The following is a 16114-nucleotide window of genomic DNA, read 5'->3' as shown; positions in this document are numbered from 1 at the left end:
AGTGATGGAGTTAGAATAATTCCCATTTGGAAATCAATGCTGTAAATAATAAATTCAGGCAAGTATCATCCATGTCTAGAGGGTGAAAGTTCAAAGAGTAAAAGGATATTTATGCCGTTTCAAATCATCCCCACACAAGGGAAAATTAGTCACTTCTGGGTAGAGAAACTTTATAGACAAAACCTTAACCAACTGATCAATACAGAGTGCCACCTGGTACACCACACTGTGAAGAAGAGGGTATCCTTGTTCCTATTAAAATCCCATTACCTGAGTCTAAAATGAGGAAATATCAGATAAACCAAAAGTAAGAGACATTAAAAAAAATAACTGGTCTGCACTCATCCAAAATATCAAGGTCACAAAAGACAAGGAAAGACTGAGCAAATGTTCCCTATTGAAGACTAAAGAGATATGACAAAATGCAACACATGGTTCTAGATTAAATCCTGGACTGGAAGAAAAATATTTTTCTGCCAGAAGGGGCATTATTGGAACAATTGGTGAAAGCAGAATGGGGTTAACATTAGTATTTTACTAATGTTCATTTCCTGATTTTGTTGGATGTACCAGGGCCATGTAAGAGAGTGTCCTTTTCTTTTAGAAAATACACATACGTACTTAGGGGTAATGGGGCATTACATCTGCATGTTTAATTCAAATAGTTCAGGGAGAAAAACACAGATATAGCTATAAAGACAGAGATAAAGATATATAGATTGATAAATGTAACCAAATGTTAACTGCAGAACGTGGGAGTTCTTTTTACTGTTCTTGTAACATTTGTAAGGTTAAAATTACTTCAAAATAAAACACCTTTTTTAATGAAGAAAACATGGAGCTGAAAGGTCAATGGCATTATCTGTATTTCAATGTTACTTTATACTTTTCAAGTATTATACTATATTACCCTGAAGGTAAAATGATATTTGATCTTATTTTTTCTTTCATCATATGTTTTTGGTCTAGTGTTTCATTTTTTAAAAATGGCAAAACATACACAAATTTTAATGTATGACTAATATATAAAACTTGCAAAATTAATTACTGAAAAATTCTCAAGTGAAAAGATATATTGGTAGCATTTGCTTCCCCCCGCCCCCCCAACCTGGTATGTAAATGGTATAATTTAGAATCAGACATTCAGTTTTGTCCTCAATGGAAGTAACAACACAAGTCAATTTGCTTGCTTTCTCTTTCTCTCTCAACTAGGTTTCATATGTCAAAGCTATTGACATTTGGATGGCAGTATGCCTCCTTTTTGTGTTTTCAGCACTTTTGGAATATGCAGCTGTAAATTTTGTATCAAGACAACACAAGGAACTTCTGCGATTTCGACGAAAGAGAAAGAATAAGGTAAACGATTAAATGCACTGGGTTCACTGGGATACCAGTTTTCACTGGGAAGTGAATTTCTTATATTTAATAGGATGTACAGAGAGGAAATGGAGACTAGGGACTAAATGATATGATGTTCCTTTGGTTTTTTCCAACTGAAATTAAAATTGTCAAAAATAGCATCGGGGGAAAATGATGACATCTAGCTATACTGTACACAGCATATCTGGGGACATGAGAGCTTTATCAACATCTTTTTAATGTACTTCCTGGAAGACACAATTTTTTTGCAATTGACAAAAATATGTTATTTCTTATTTATAGTGTTAGAATGTTTCTAATGGTGTTACTTGACATAGTCATGCAATATAACTATTAAAGTTTCTGTTTTCAAACTAATTCCTTTAATTTTCCATCACATATTACCTGTGTATTATGTTGATGTGAAGCTATGTGGCATCTTCTTTATGCATTCTTTCATATTTTAAGACATTTCTTCTGAATCCCCATGGGAAACACAACAAGGTAGTACTTTTGCCTTGCTATCAACTGAAAAACGAAATCCAGAAGAAATGTTATGTAGAACATTATTGGGAGACCACAGGAAATTGAAGTAATCTCTAATTGGAAATGGATGTAAAGAATGGGGTTGTTCCCCTCTATTAAGATTTGCAATGTTCTCTCTCTTTACATGCTGATAGTTTTAATCAACCCCTTTCCTTTTCTGTAAGGGAGAGTTTCTACTGACTAGCATATCTATGATTTTACTTCTTTTAATGTGAATGTGCCAGCTGATATTTTCAAAGCAAATGGATTCTTAAGCACTAAACATCAAAGATGTGTACAACAGGAGAAACCGTGGCCAGAATCCAATATACTGGAATAGTGAAGTCAAAACATACTCAAATCCTAAAATTAATAGTCTGGTTTACAGAGTGTGCATTTTTAAGGGTTTAATTTTTTAAAGGATTCCTTATGGTTTCTGAATTATTGACTGTGATTTATAGATAGAAGACATTTTAAAGCACTAAGTCCTGATATCTCACTGCTGAGCCTACTCAGTATTAATCATCTTCTAAAGCAATAAGTTATTCAATTATGTTTAAACAACTCCCTGGAATCATTACCTACTCCAATAAATACCCAATTCAGTGTAGCATGGAAGGGACATGAGTGTTGTTATACTCTGGATGACGCATTGGATAAAAAACGATGCTAGAGCTTGCATTTGATCAGATTTTTATGAAAATAAAAGCATATATTTGTACATTAAAACATATTTTGATGGGAGATAAACTTTTTAAAATCTCTTTCCCCTGACCTCACCTCTGTAGGTTGGTTTCCTTATACTTTTCTCATTCTTCCTCACTCTCCCTTTCTCTCTTTTTCTTCCCCTTCTTTTTGCCTCCCTGATTGCCTACTTGCTCCCCCTTTCTCTTATGATACCTGGCACTGGCTGAAACACTATAACAGCACAAAAAATTCTGTATCACAGTGGTGAAGCTCTTGTCATTCTCTCTCCTTAATGACTGGTAAAGCCAATTTTTCCTTATTATCACTAATAAGAAATAAGGCAATACTTATTTCTCTCTCACTTTGGTTTGCTTTTTCACATTTATTTTTTACTTCTCTACTGTTCTCTTTCTAGAGGCGTATCAATCATGTGCTGAAAACACTAGAAATGAAAAGTATTACACCTGTGGTGTCCCCGTGGGGGCTGAGAGCTCAGACATTTTCTCACACAATAGTTACGATATCCAGTGGGTAACGTAATAGACTCTAGTTTACGTGCTGAAGTCTGTTCCCTCCTTCAAAAAAAATCTTTAGCAAAACAACTCTTTATTAAGTTTTACCACCTGTTAAGAGTATTGGGATACAAATATTTGATGCTCCTTCTTCTTTAGCTCATAGAATGATAGCAAGATTAATTTTGGTAGTGACTGGCACTCTAGGAAAAGGTAGAAATGCACAAATAGTAATAATATCTTATTATTTTCTGATCACTATTTGAAATGCAATAAATACAATATTTGTTGTAATTAAGATTTAGTGCAGGAAAAAAATTCAGGCTTTTTTTAGTTCATTGCATACTTTGGGGAGTGGATACCTTGCATATGCGAAAATCTGTTAATTGATACATATGTGTGTTGAAATGATATATGCAATTAAAACCAATTGTGCAATTATATTTAATCATATATGCCTTGATTCTCTGGTTTCTCAATCCCTCTTGGTCCACTTTACCTTCCCACAGACAGAAGCTTTTGCATTGGAGAAGTTTTACCGTTTCTCAGACACGGTAAATTCACTTTCTTAACTCTAAGTAGAGGAATGTGGTCATCAGAACAAAAGCAGACAGCACATTCTGCACCAAGGCAGTGTCTGGTGGGGAAACACAGCCCTTGCATATTTAAGTTCAAACCACCATCATCCCACTCCAGCTAAGGATACCCTCTTTTTCTCACAACTCCATTTATTTTCCCTTACTCCGTAAAAGGATATTTAAGTGTTATCCTTCATATTATTAACCAAGTTATTTGATTGGTCAAAAATAAGTATATATTAAACAGAAATATCACATATCTCTTACTGTAGTCTTCATAGAAGAAATAATCATATGCTTTGATAAAATTAATTTCAAAATAAATGGGAAATTCGTTTATACAAACAAATTCTAAAAGCAGCCCCTCTTGCTGGAAAATAAACTAAAAATAAGGCAAAAATAAAAAGCTTTGTCCAGCCTAGGTATCTTTAGAATTTGTTCTGGATGTTAAGATATGTTGAGATTCTTTATAGTGAATGACTAATTTTGGTTTCGATAGTGGCAGCCTTCGAAATGGTTGATTAGAAAGAGATCACAAGGACACATGTCCAAATTTAGTGACTGAATTTAAACGCACCAAAGCCAAGAATTTAGGCTGGGAAGCCATATACAAACAGTCCAATCTACTACACTAAAATTTCTGGAGAAAAGTGTATTTAAAAACACCTCCCCAAGTGATTCTACTGCACACCTCAGTTCAGAAGAGACATAATGTTAGATGAATGTTAAAGTAACCTCAATTTCATAGTAGATATCTAGACCCAGTATTATTTTAAAGTATTTATTGTTTTCTTTTACTATAATATATAATCACTTGGCTATTTTTCTTTTCTAATAAAATTGCATATTTGTTCCTGACATAGTTAGCCACTTCTCTTTCGTTTTTTTCCCTGAAAATGTTTTTTTACATGATCCAATTACCTTTATTTGGATTATCTTAACTGTAATTTAAAAAAAAATTTCAATTGCATTGAATCTGCCTAATCATATATAGTAGTCTCTTTGGGAGAGCTGTATATTTAAATTTCCAGTAACTAAACAGTTAATGCTTATAGGAGTTTCAGTATAAAACATACGTATTTAATTAAACATTGCTTTACAAAACAATGCAAAAAGAACTCTGATGAAAAATCAGGTTTACCTCAGTAACAGTCAGTAATGACTTATTTTTTAAAAAAGAAGCAATACAATTTGCAAATACATTCATTAAAAATAATATACGTTCCATTAATTTTTATAATATTCTAATCATCATGTAAATTTGGGATTGATCTTTAACTTTTAAAAGACTATTTTCATCAACCTAATAGCTCTCTGGGCTGACTGAATTCATCATTTAAAAAAATTATGTGGTTTGCTTGGAAACAATCTGATCAATTCAAATCTTTAAATCAACATAATCAAAATGAGTCTAAATGCCAACCCAATGTCCTTTCTTTTCATTAGTACTGGTTTACATGAGTTTTTCTTGGAACGCTAATTTGGAAGAATAGGCAAGGTAAAATAGCTTTATAGAAAGTTTGACACAACAGGGGAATTTATAATGATGTAAATATTATTCCTAGGGAAGTTTTAACGTGGTTCAGCGTTGGCATTGGCGTTGCAGACAATCTTTTATACCTCTTTCCTCTATGAAGGTACAAGTGAACTTTTTGTCTATTGTGAAAGAATAAAATTTGCTCTTGTGTGCAAATTTCCCCACCTCACACTGTCATAGCCTGCCGTGTGTACATTATCCACAGTGCCTGGTCATAGCCGCTTATCCCCAGTGCTGCGTATGAGTGCGTATATGCATGACATGAAAGTATTTTGGTTAGAAGTTGCTCTTTCCATGTATGATACCATTATGTTAGTCCTGGAGGGTTATAAAGACATGCCAAAATATTCTGAACATATGTGACTTGTTGAAAGATATGTATGATTTGGGATTGCTTCAAGTACATTTCATGGAAGTTCTGCATTGCAATACGACATAATGATGCAATGGTTTGCTGAGAGAAAACACATTCACACAGTATTCTAGTACTTCTATCTTTCTACTTATTATTGTATATTAATTATTATTTGTGTACACAAATGAAATAAGCATGGACCATTAGTTCTAGATTTAAAAATTAATTTCCAAGTTTGTTTTGTTTGGTACAATAGTTCTCTTTTTTAAAATAAATATATCGTTGACTGCATTTTGACTATCTGTACAAAAACTTACTATTTTATTTACTTATGTATTTACATGCTGTCTTATTTCAAAAATAACTCAAGGTAACTTCTAAGAATAACAAATAATTGTTTTTTCTGCCTTGCGCATTTTGTCAGCTCTACAGTCTTAAGACTAATACAGATATACATGTATACTATTTTGGTTGAAGGGATGAGCCTCCATGTTTGAAAACAATATGGCACCCATATACACGAAATTGTTTAATAAAGTTTTCATTCTAGGTCAGTTTAGGCTATATTCTAGAGTATAAAATATTTTTTTAATAGCTCTATTATTTCCTACAAATTTCTTTAAAGAAAGACGAGTAGTTTTCAAATAATTTCAAACCAAATTAATTTTCAATGACTCTGATACACAGGGATTAGTAATTTCATTCTCTCAAGTAAAACAAGAGTTGGAAGAATTTAATTATTTCTTGAAAACAGATATTTAGAGTTTAAGTTAGACACAGCTATTTTTTAGAGCTATATTGTCTCTAAAATATCTGTTTAGGAAAATAATATTCAATAAAGTTATATATCCACTTAGTCTGATTTCATAGGCTTTATAGTGACTTCCATCTCAAAGTTAACTAAAATAGATTTACAGTAGTTTTTTACATGTTTTCTATTATATTATTTATATCACTGCATAATTATGAGTTGTCACTGAAAGAATCTAGCATATGCTAGAAAGGGATATATAGATATTTTTTAAATTATTTCATTGATTTCTCTTCAATCCCCTAAAATTTATGTATTACATTTTCATAGTATTTCGTCTAAAACATTCATTTTCCCCCCCTTCTTCTGCCTGTCCCCGCCCCACTCTGGTTCAAGCCTTTGTTTCTCAGTTTAGTTGTGTAGGACACTCACAGCTGCTCAAGGCAGCTCTCGCCGGCTGTTGGCCACTTACGCTAACCTCCGGCTGCTCACGGCAACCCAGCTACAGGGAGAGCTGTTGTTTCGGAGCTCGGCGTTCCAACCACCTGCATCACCGGGCCAGCCCCAAAAACATTCATTTTTTAAGCTTATATTGTACCATTCAGAAATTTTCAAACCATTTCTGAATTTAAATTCAATATGCCAAGCATAAACTTGGCTAATTCATAACAAATTCATGTATCATCTATAATAAAAGCCAAATTCTCCTGGGAGCTAGATTTTAAAGAATTTTATATTGACAACTGATTTGAAACTCTAAAGTATTTTTAACCTCATCTATAACCGCATTCTTTTAAGCCTTCCATTTTAAATGATACAGAAATGTATATAGATGTATTAAACTAAATATTTTATTTTAGGTGAATATTTATTTTAGAAAAACAATTTTAAATCATGCATGTATTTCATCTTACTTTAGACTTTTCTAAGTGATGGTGATTTCTCCCAACAAAAAATAAGCCATTATGTTATTAGTAATTTTTTTTCAATACTCACACACTGTGAAATCATGTAACTGGAAATAAATAGCAATTCACGCTTCCTCCATCTGTTACTTTCCTATTTGGCAATTAAAAGTTACAGAAAATTATTTACACAAAAAGCGCTTTGGGGTAATTTAGTTAACAACTTGATTGTATGAAAAACATCCCTAAGGTACCTACCAGGGAAGAAACATTTGGATAAAAATGACATATTTAATGCTGCTGTATCTCACAGCAATTCATATAATCCTTAACTTTCTTTTAGACACTCAATGTTTTGTTACTACTTGCTGATAATCTTCATGCTTTCACCACTTCCAATCCCAAATAAGAATTTGTTTTTTGGTCATTTTTGATGACTAAGAAGAGCATAGGAAATTCTTATCTCATATGTATATTATGTTTGATGATAAAGATGTATTAAGCAATTCAACTGAATGACTATATCTGCACTTAGATTTTCAATCTATTTCTAATACTACTAGTTATAATATGCATATTACATGAGTTAGTCTTTGGTATAATTCACTAAATAAAATGGAAAGCACTTAGAATGTTTCACAGTACAGTATTGGTGCTTACTGAAACATTTCTCTCATTTCCAAATTTAGTGAAAAGGGATCCTCCTGTAGAAAGAATTGTACACTAAATAAATGACTTTTTACATTCTTCATTGCCTACCCTTCTAACTTCATTGAAGTATGTTAAGGAGGATTAACTTGTGGGGAAATTAAACTATGTCTTCAATTTTACCATTTTAATCAGCCATGTTCTTTAACTCATTTTAAGTTTATTCTATTTGACTTTAATTAATACCTAAATTTGAGTTGTAAAGTGCCTTAATTTTATGAACGTGAAATATTGGCTAACACATAGTGTTAAGTTTTAGATGTTTATCTAAACACCTTGGTTTCTTGGCCTTCAGTTCATTGGAAACTCAACCTGAAAATATCTCTAGAAAATTAATTATCTCAAAGAAATATTTGAGTGCTAATTGGAATAAAGAATATCACTGCACATTGAAACATATGTAAATACTGGATAAGTTTATCACTGAATTACAAAGCAGAGAAATTAGTTTAGTCACAAAATAATTTAATTGTTAATATAGTAATCTAATATTAATGATGAGCTACTAGAAAAGCTTCAACCATGTTTAAAATTATTATTTTAAGTGCAGGCTTTCAAAAAGATCTCAATAGGCCAGTCTTTAAAAAAAAAAAAAAAGTCACATGACCTTTTTGAGGTCCAGAGGGCCTTATTCTCTCTCATCCTCTAACTGCCTCGGTACAAACTAGAGTCTTGTCTAATAGAGCTCAGACCCTGTTTCTGAAGAAGTGAGATGACTCCACGTACCTCATCTTATGGACACACCTAAAATATTTGTGCTGTTTCATGGAACATAGTGACAACACTAAAGACTCCTTGATTGCAGAAATTAGATTTGCTCAGAATCCTAATAGTCATATAGCAAATCCCATCTATTGTGATAATATTAAATGTGAGGCTGAGAGGGTCAAAGTGCTGTTTTTAGTTTTACGCTGTTGGCTAATTTTCAGTGAGACACAAGTACAAGGCTACCTGCGGAGCAAGCAACTGGGTAGGCCTATTTTACGTAGCACTTTAGTGCTAGTTTAGTTTCTGTGGATTTAAAATATCTAACAGTACAATGGTTCAAGTCAGTGTTCATAATGTTTTCATATCCTGTGTTACGCAATTTCCATCATAATACAGTTATAACAAATAATATATTAATAATATAATAGCAGCAATTTGAGTACCTTATCAGTTTTATAAATTTTATCTCAACCTCCCCCCCCAAAAAACAAAACAACAAAAATAATCCCTGCTAGGTAGTGCTATCATCTTCTTTCCTAGAACTAGAAACTGAGAATCAGAGTTAAGTAATTAAGACTATCCAGACTCCTGGCAATAAATGATGAAGCCATTGAATTCCTTGACTATAATAAAACATTTGCAATTTGGATGTCAATCTGGACTCACATTTTAAATTTGGACCACCTAATATATTTATGACTACATAAAATGTTTGAAAACTATTTTCTATCCCACACACATATTTTTTTATAATGCAGATACCCAATTTATTTCCATTTTTGAGAACATAAGTATTCCTCAACACCTTGTTTTCTATTACCATTGCCAGGAAATAAATATTTGAGCAAAACATTTTAATGAGGGATGTGTTTTTATTGAAATTAAAAGTTTCCGTTTCTTCAACTCTACAATTAAGAGGAAAGCCATTGGTGATGAATTTGTAAGTGAAACCATATTCCAGATGCTTTTGAAAACAATAATGCATTAAATCACATGATATAACATCATTATCCAAAGTCTGTTTTCTAACATATGCCTATGTTCTGTAGTAAATGTTAAAAAGGATAAAGATACAAGTTGTATAGATAGTCTTACTCATACATATAGCCTTACTTAGAAACAACCTTACTTAAAAACAGGAATCATTAAAAAAAATAATAGGTCAATACTAACCAGAAGTCATTACAGGGTGTGTTTTCATAAACTTCCACTTAAAATGTAAATTTAAAAGTGTTAGAGGAATTCAAAAAAATGTTACATCATAATAAATTCAAGCTGACTAGAATAGCTGCACTGTGCCTCTCGGAAACCTTTGTTTCTACAATTTGACTGTGTATTATAATCGCCAACAGACCTCGTTGGATATGCAGATTACGGGGACAGCCTAAATGCTAAGGAGTAGGAACCTCTGCAGTTGAGATCTAGAAAATTGGGTCTCAGCAATGTCTCCCAGTGATCCCAAGACAGGTGTTAAGTGGACCACAGTGCAATAAACATTGTCCTCACCTAGACTACCATTAGTGCGTGCACATAGAAGGATCGTAATTTTACAAATTGTTGCCAGCTTCTATTATGGACCAATGCTATAGAAAGATGGTTAAGTTTAAATTGTTCAAATGTGTCATTTTTCTATTAACACCAATATCCAAACGTGAACTAGTTTTGTTCAGTACAGCACCCTAGCTCTGATTACAAGTTTAAGGAGACAATCATACTTCCAAGACAGATATAAACTTTGGTCTCGTATGTTATATACTGGTGTTAAAAAATACAAGTGGACACTTTGGTCAACGTTGCTCAAGCAGTTGTTCGCCGTAATCAGAAGTGTCTGGATGCTGATGGTAACCACTTTGAGCACCTCTTGTAATTGTGGAAGTCAAACGTGGTTTGTATTCATCTTTTGTTATCGGTATATATTATTACAATTTTAATAGGTTTTCCCTTTCTTAAAATGTATATACATTTTTTTTAGCATCCTCTGTACTTAACTTTTTAGAAAAATAAAAGGCAAGAGAGACAGCAGATAAATTACCTTCATTTAATTGCGTGGCCTAGTAGCTCTCAAGCCCACAGGGCTTTTTGTTCCCTCACTTGCACAGGGCAGGAATGGCTTCCTAATTTAAAGAAATAGATATAGTATCATGAGCAGCAATGATCCCTAAAGCTAGAAAATGCAAATGTAATCATAGTCCCAGAACCATTGTATCAGGTAACACAAAAGAAAACCTTACGAAGTGGGAAGGACAGAGTTATGTCATAGCATGGTTCCCAGCCACCACATGGTCACCCCCAGAAACCAGAAACCTGTCGATGGCATTCCTACAGACTCTCACTCAGAACCACTCACTCATGTACACTCATCCCGGGAGTCAGCCAACTCTCATTTCCTTGTCATCCTGTCTTTTGCAATAAATGTTTAATTGCTCATTCCAATTTGATATGATATGCTCTTCCTATGTTGTACTCTTGGGCCATTTTGTACACCGGCTATGTTTAAATGAGTTCCTTTGTCCGATGAGATCTATTCCAGGGGCCCAAACTGATGTAAAAATGCCTTGTTCCAAGCCATTAATGGTATTTTCAGCTGTGGCTTTTGTTACAGTGTAAACAAAGCCCAAGATGGACTAGCTGTCTATTTCTGCCAAAATCCATTAAGTCCTCTAGGAGCCATGGGCAAAGACTACGTAACCCATCTGCTAGCTATGTGTGAGTGCTTGTCATTGGGAGATTCAACCCAAAGGCAATTTTCAAGCATTTTTTCCTCTTGTTAATATTCAAGACAAGCTCTTACCACATCAATGGCTTCATCAGGCAACAGAGGAATATGCTAAAGTTCTGTCCATTACTGCATGTCCTAGACATCACCATGGCTACATCCATGGCCAGTCCCAGACACCTGCTTTGGCACGCTAGTCCCCTTCTGAGCCAGTAACTTGGTGGGCAGGCATTACATGACCTAATTTAATTCCACCCTGGTATTTCTATAAGGAATTGTATCTCCTACCCTGGGATGTTCTTAATTGTCCATTTAACAAGTACCCATTTGCCTGACCATAAGGCCGGGCCACTGGCTCAGGACCAGGAGTCTTTGAATGTCCAAATATTGCTCTGTGAGCAAGGATCAACTATTTTGATACTGCCACATACACTGTTCTCAAGTCAGCCCATTGTGTCAACTTGCTTTCTTCAATTACAGTCACTTGTCCCAACGCAGGTTTGGTTTGAGTCCTGACCTTCCATATGGGACTTTCCAGGTGAAAAAGGTGGCGTGTTTTTGCCTCTGGAAAGAGAATAATGAGGTTCAGACTACTCTTGTACCTCAACAGGAGATTCCATTCACTGGTCCATTGTCAGATAGGCTACCTTTTCATGAATATGATGTACTTTGCCCAAGGTATTCCCCTTAGCTTGTTCTTGGATATATCATTTTAATTTTCTCAGGGAACTGAAGTTGGAATGCCTTCTTGACAAAGCCTATGATATGGTAGGTAGATATCTTGGGCCTAAATATAGTCTGATGCCCTTCAGATTCCTTCAGCTTGGGGGACTGTTTCTACCAGAGCACAAAAAAATGCCAGTAGCATCATTCAAATAGATTATACCTGCTCACAGCATCCGAGAGTTTTCTAGTCAAGAATCCTAGCAGCTACCTTAGGGAGCCACTATTGAGCTTTTCCAGAAACTCCAGTCTACATGTGTTTCAGTAGCCAACACCTTTGCAGTATATGAATTTCAAGGCCTTGGAGAGGCAGCTTGGGCTATTGTCTGCCTCAGATCTCTCACCGTTTGCCCTTGTTCCCCTTTCAAAGTCAGTCTGTCTTCCAGTCACTTTACGTAATGTGGCCAACAGAAATCCAAAATGTCTCTGCCAGATTTCAAAATAGTGCTACAAGCTGTTTTTCCCATAGTGGGATCCAGAAGAGACAGCAGTTTGCCCTTTATTGTTTGTGAATTGTCTCTAGTAGTTTGCCCAGATTATTTCCAAAAACTGGATTAATGTGACTGGGCACGGAATTTTTTCTAGGTTAACCACTTTGACCTAGTCACATGAGCCACTGCAGTTCCCAAACCCGCCCTTGACTTTCTCCTCAGAGAGGGAAACTATCACTTATCATTAACCAACTTACTTTTGACAGTGATCTGGATCAAACTGTTTCCAGATTGTGGCAATATGCTAGAGAATTCAGGTTTCTCTAAGGGATAACAGTTAAGGTTATAGTGGTGTCTACCCCACAACCAAGCACACTGCGTTTGATTGTTTTTAGATTGGGATTAAAAGGAAAGCCTTAGCCAAGTCTGTCAAAGCATACTGGCCTCCTTTGTCCTTCTGAAACTCCTGAAGAGTCTTCCCTGTCTTTTGTGGTAGAGGCTGTTGGCGGACTTCTTTAGTGAACCCAAGTAGTCAGCTGTCACCCTGCAGCACCCATTTAGTTTCATCCATGGCCAGACAGGACTGTTCTAGAGAAAATTAATGAGAGACTGGCACCTCTGCTGCCACTGTTCATTTAATCAGAACCGAGAGTTTCCTTTATCTGCCTGGACTTTTGTACCATATAATCGTTTACCTACAGAGGAAAGTTTAGGCAATTCTAAGGGCTCTTGTTTTAGTACATCTGATTACTACTGGGCTACCCAAGATTAGGCTCAAGGAACAACTACCCAAGATTAGGCTCAAGCCAGAAATGGCAAGATCATTCACTCATGTGTCACATCCTTTCTGATTGTACATTTAGCCAAAGGTGATGCCACCTACTGGAGGTTTCTTAGTCCCTTATTTTCCTTTCTGTGGTTTTTACTATGACCATGATACCTGCTACCCAGCATGCCATGCCTCCTTCTCTGCCCCATCAGCTTCTCTTTGTTGTCTTCTCATTCCCCAGCAGGGTACTAGCATACATTGTATGCTGGCGTCCAGTAATCCCAAAAAGCTGTGTTCACATCCCAGGCCATTCAACTTGAACCATAGCATGGCCTTGGAACAGTGCCTTTTGTTTCCATTCTCCATTGGCATCATTGGACTTAACTTCTGAGATGAAAGCAGCAGACTTAACAGGGGTCCTTAAGGGAAGCAGCTGCCGGAACTGGAACAGATTTCCTTCCTCCCAGCTGGTGATAATGTGCCAGGAAATCTTTAAGAGGAATCCTGTCAATTTTCTTCTGTGTCTCAAAAACCACCTAAAGAGAGCTAATAAATTCGCCTCTGGCCATGACCTTTCTTCTGAATAGCCCATACATATATTATTTTCCATCTGGAAAACCCAGCATGGCAGCTGCAAAAGCAAATGTAACCATGAATTAAATATACCCTCCTGCCTTCCCAAAAGGAGAGCCACATGGGAACCCACGCCTGAGGGACTGTCCTAATCACAGAGATTAGGTCAGAGGATATGGTTTGGGGAGGTTCATAAAAATGAACCTCATTATCAGATGGCCAGCCTAGGTTTGCTACTCCCCTTAACATAGTTACTTCTTCTAAAGGGCTGTTTCATTTCACAGAAGTGAGAGAACCAGGCAGCTCCCTTTTCTCAACATAGATTCATACCACTCTGGGCTTCACCCACTCCAAAAGGGTGATTGATTATATGCCTGCCAGTAACTCCTGAAAGGTAACATTGCAGCAAGTTAGGAGTTAGTATTCACACTGAACATTAGTTTTCATGCTGTGGCATGCAAAAAAAAAAAAAAAAAGAGATCAGTTCCTAGGTCAATTAACCTAAAGATCCTGGAAAGCATGGAGAAAGACCCAGCTCCTTTATGTTGTAATTGCTTTCTTCAGTATGGTAGCTGCAAGCCACATGTGGCTATTGAACCCTAGAAATATGGAGTCTGAATTGAGGTGCGTTAAAATGTGCACTGACTTCAAGGACTTAGTAGGAAATAAAGAATGTAAAACATCTCTTTAACTTTTACTTTCAGTAAAAGTTTAATTGATAGGACATATTGAGTTAAAGAAAAATATGTTACTAAAATTAATTGTGCCTGTTTCTTTTAACTTGTTAAGCTATAGCTAATAGAAAATTTAAATTAAAAATTACACACATGGCTTTCATTTGTGGCTCAAATTATATTTCTATTGGATAGAGCTGCAGGATAGTTACTAGCCTTCAGTGACATTTACCTGGAGTTACAGAGACATGATATCAAGATTAAGTGCAATGTCCTTTTAAGCCCCAACTGGACTTTTGTTTTCATCATCAGCACAGTGCTTGCTTTACTTACTCTTTTTTCTCTTTCCCCAAGTGGATTCAGCTTCACAGATAATTAATAGGAGACAAGGAATTAATTGTACCTTAAGCCACTTTCCCCTTGGTTTTATCTTATTGATCACCCATCAGATGACCCATCTGCCAATTTAACAAGTAATGTGTGCATCATTCTTATTCCGATAGGAAGATTTATCCCCAGAGTTTTGCTACCTCAAACCCAGGGTAGGTCCATGTCATGTTCTTACCAGAATCCCCTCCCAGAAATTTTGGTCATATTTAGTCTGAAATGATCTGAAAGCCAGGTCAGCTTCTGTCACCACCGTTGAGATTTTGGGTTCAAATTGTCAACCAGACCCTTCAGGCACAGCAAGTTTAAACTTAATGTAACGCTTATTCAGTCCTACAGCAGCATGTGAGACAGGCGTCACATCAAACACAGCATCTTCCGTTCATCGGGAGGCCTGGCAGTTACTCAAGAGCACACCTTCTTTTGCCCCTCATCTACTCAGACATGTACATACAGCTGCCACAGACAAACATCAAGGCATTTGTGATCACCTTGACACACAGAAGCCACAGCCCTTATTTTCCACCAAACTTGTATACCATCTGGTCATGTAGGCAAAGACCTTCAGGCCACTGCCCAGCTTCCCCCAGTGCAGGTGCCCTCCTTCACAGTAATTGAATCAAACTCTACATTCCACGTTTAGCTTAACTCTGCTGTTTTCAAGGAAGTGATGCTGGAAGAAATCAGAAGTCATTCTCAGCAGTCCTGAAACAGCCCAGGCCTAATATTAACCCTTTACTCACAGTCAGTTATGTGGAAAGATAGTTGAGAAAAATACGATTCACTAAATATGTTAAATCTTAAAATGATTGTCTCTGTTTTGAGGTCGGGGGCTCTCTAAAGGTTTAAAAATAGTAAGTTCTCTAGAATAGATGGTTAGAAAGGTAATCAATGGAGGAAGGTGATTAAAAGGTACAAACTTCCAGTTATAAGATAAATAAGTACTAGACATGTGACGTACAACATGATGACTAGTTAATACTGCTATATGGTAATTAGGAAAGTGGTTAAGAGAGTAGAATCCTAAGAGTTCTCATCATAAGGAAAACATTTTTTCTTATTATTTTATCTATAAGAGATGATGGATGTTAACTAAATCTACCATAATCATTTTACAATATATGTAAGTCAAACCATCTTGCTGTATAGCTTAAACTTATACAGTGATATATATCAATTATTTCTCAATAAAACTGGAAAAAAGAAAGATAGTCAA

The 16114-nt window shown here is 35.6% G+C and overlaps 1 protein-coding gene across 3 annotated transcripts in view; it reads left to right on the top strand.

Moving 5' to 3' along the window:
- Positions 1-16114, top strand: part of GLRA3 (glycine receptor alpha 3) — a 152733-nt gene that overhangs the window by 124714 nt on the left and 11905 nt on the right. For 2 of the 3 annotated variants that reach the window (XM_074338338.1, XM_019733097.2), the window contains exons 8-9: positions 1213-1356; positions 3593-3637. In XM_074338338.1, the coding sequence (XP_074194439.1) occupies positions 1213-1356; positions 3593-3637 (189 nt within the window). The remainder of the gene's footprint in view (positions 1-1212; positions 1357-3592; positions 3638-16114) is intronic. The other variant, XM_019733096.2, reaches the window with a different exon arrangement.

The sequence above is a fragment of the Rhinolophus sinicus genome, linkage group LG07 (assembly GCF_036562045.2).
Source record: "Rhinolophus sinicus isolate RSC01 linkage group LG07, ASM3656204v1, whole genome shotgun sequence".
Lineage (NCBI taxonomy): Eukaryota > Metazoa > Chordata > Mammalia > Chiroptera > Rhinolophidae > Rhinolophus > Rhinolophus sinicus.
The sequence above is the reverse complement of the archived record's forward strand: the minus strand, read 5'-3'. Positions and strand labels throughout refer to the sequence as shown.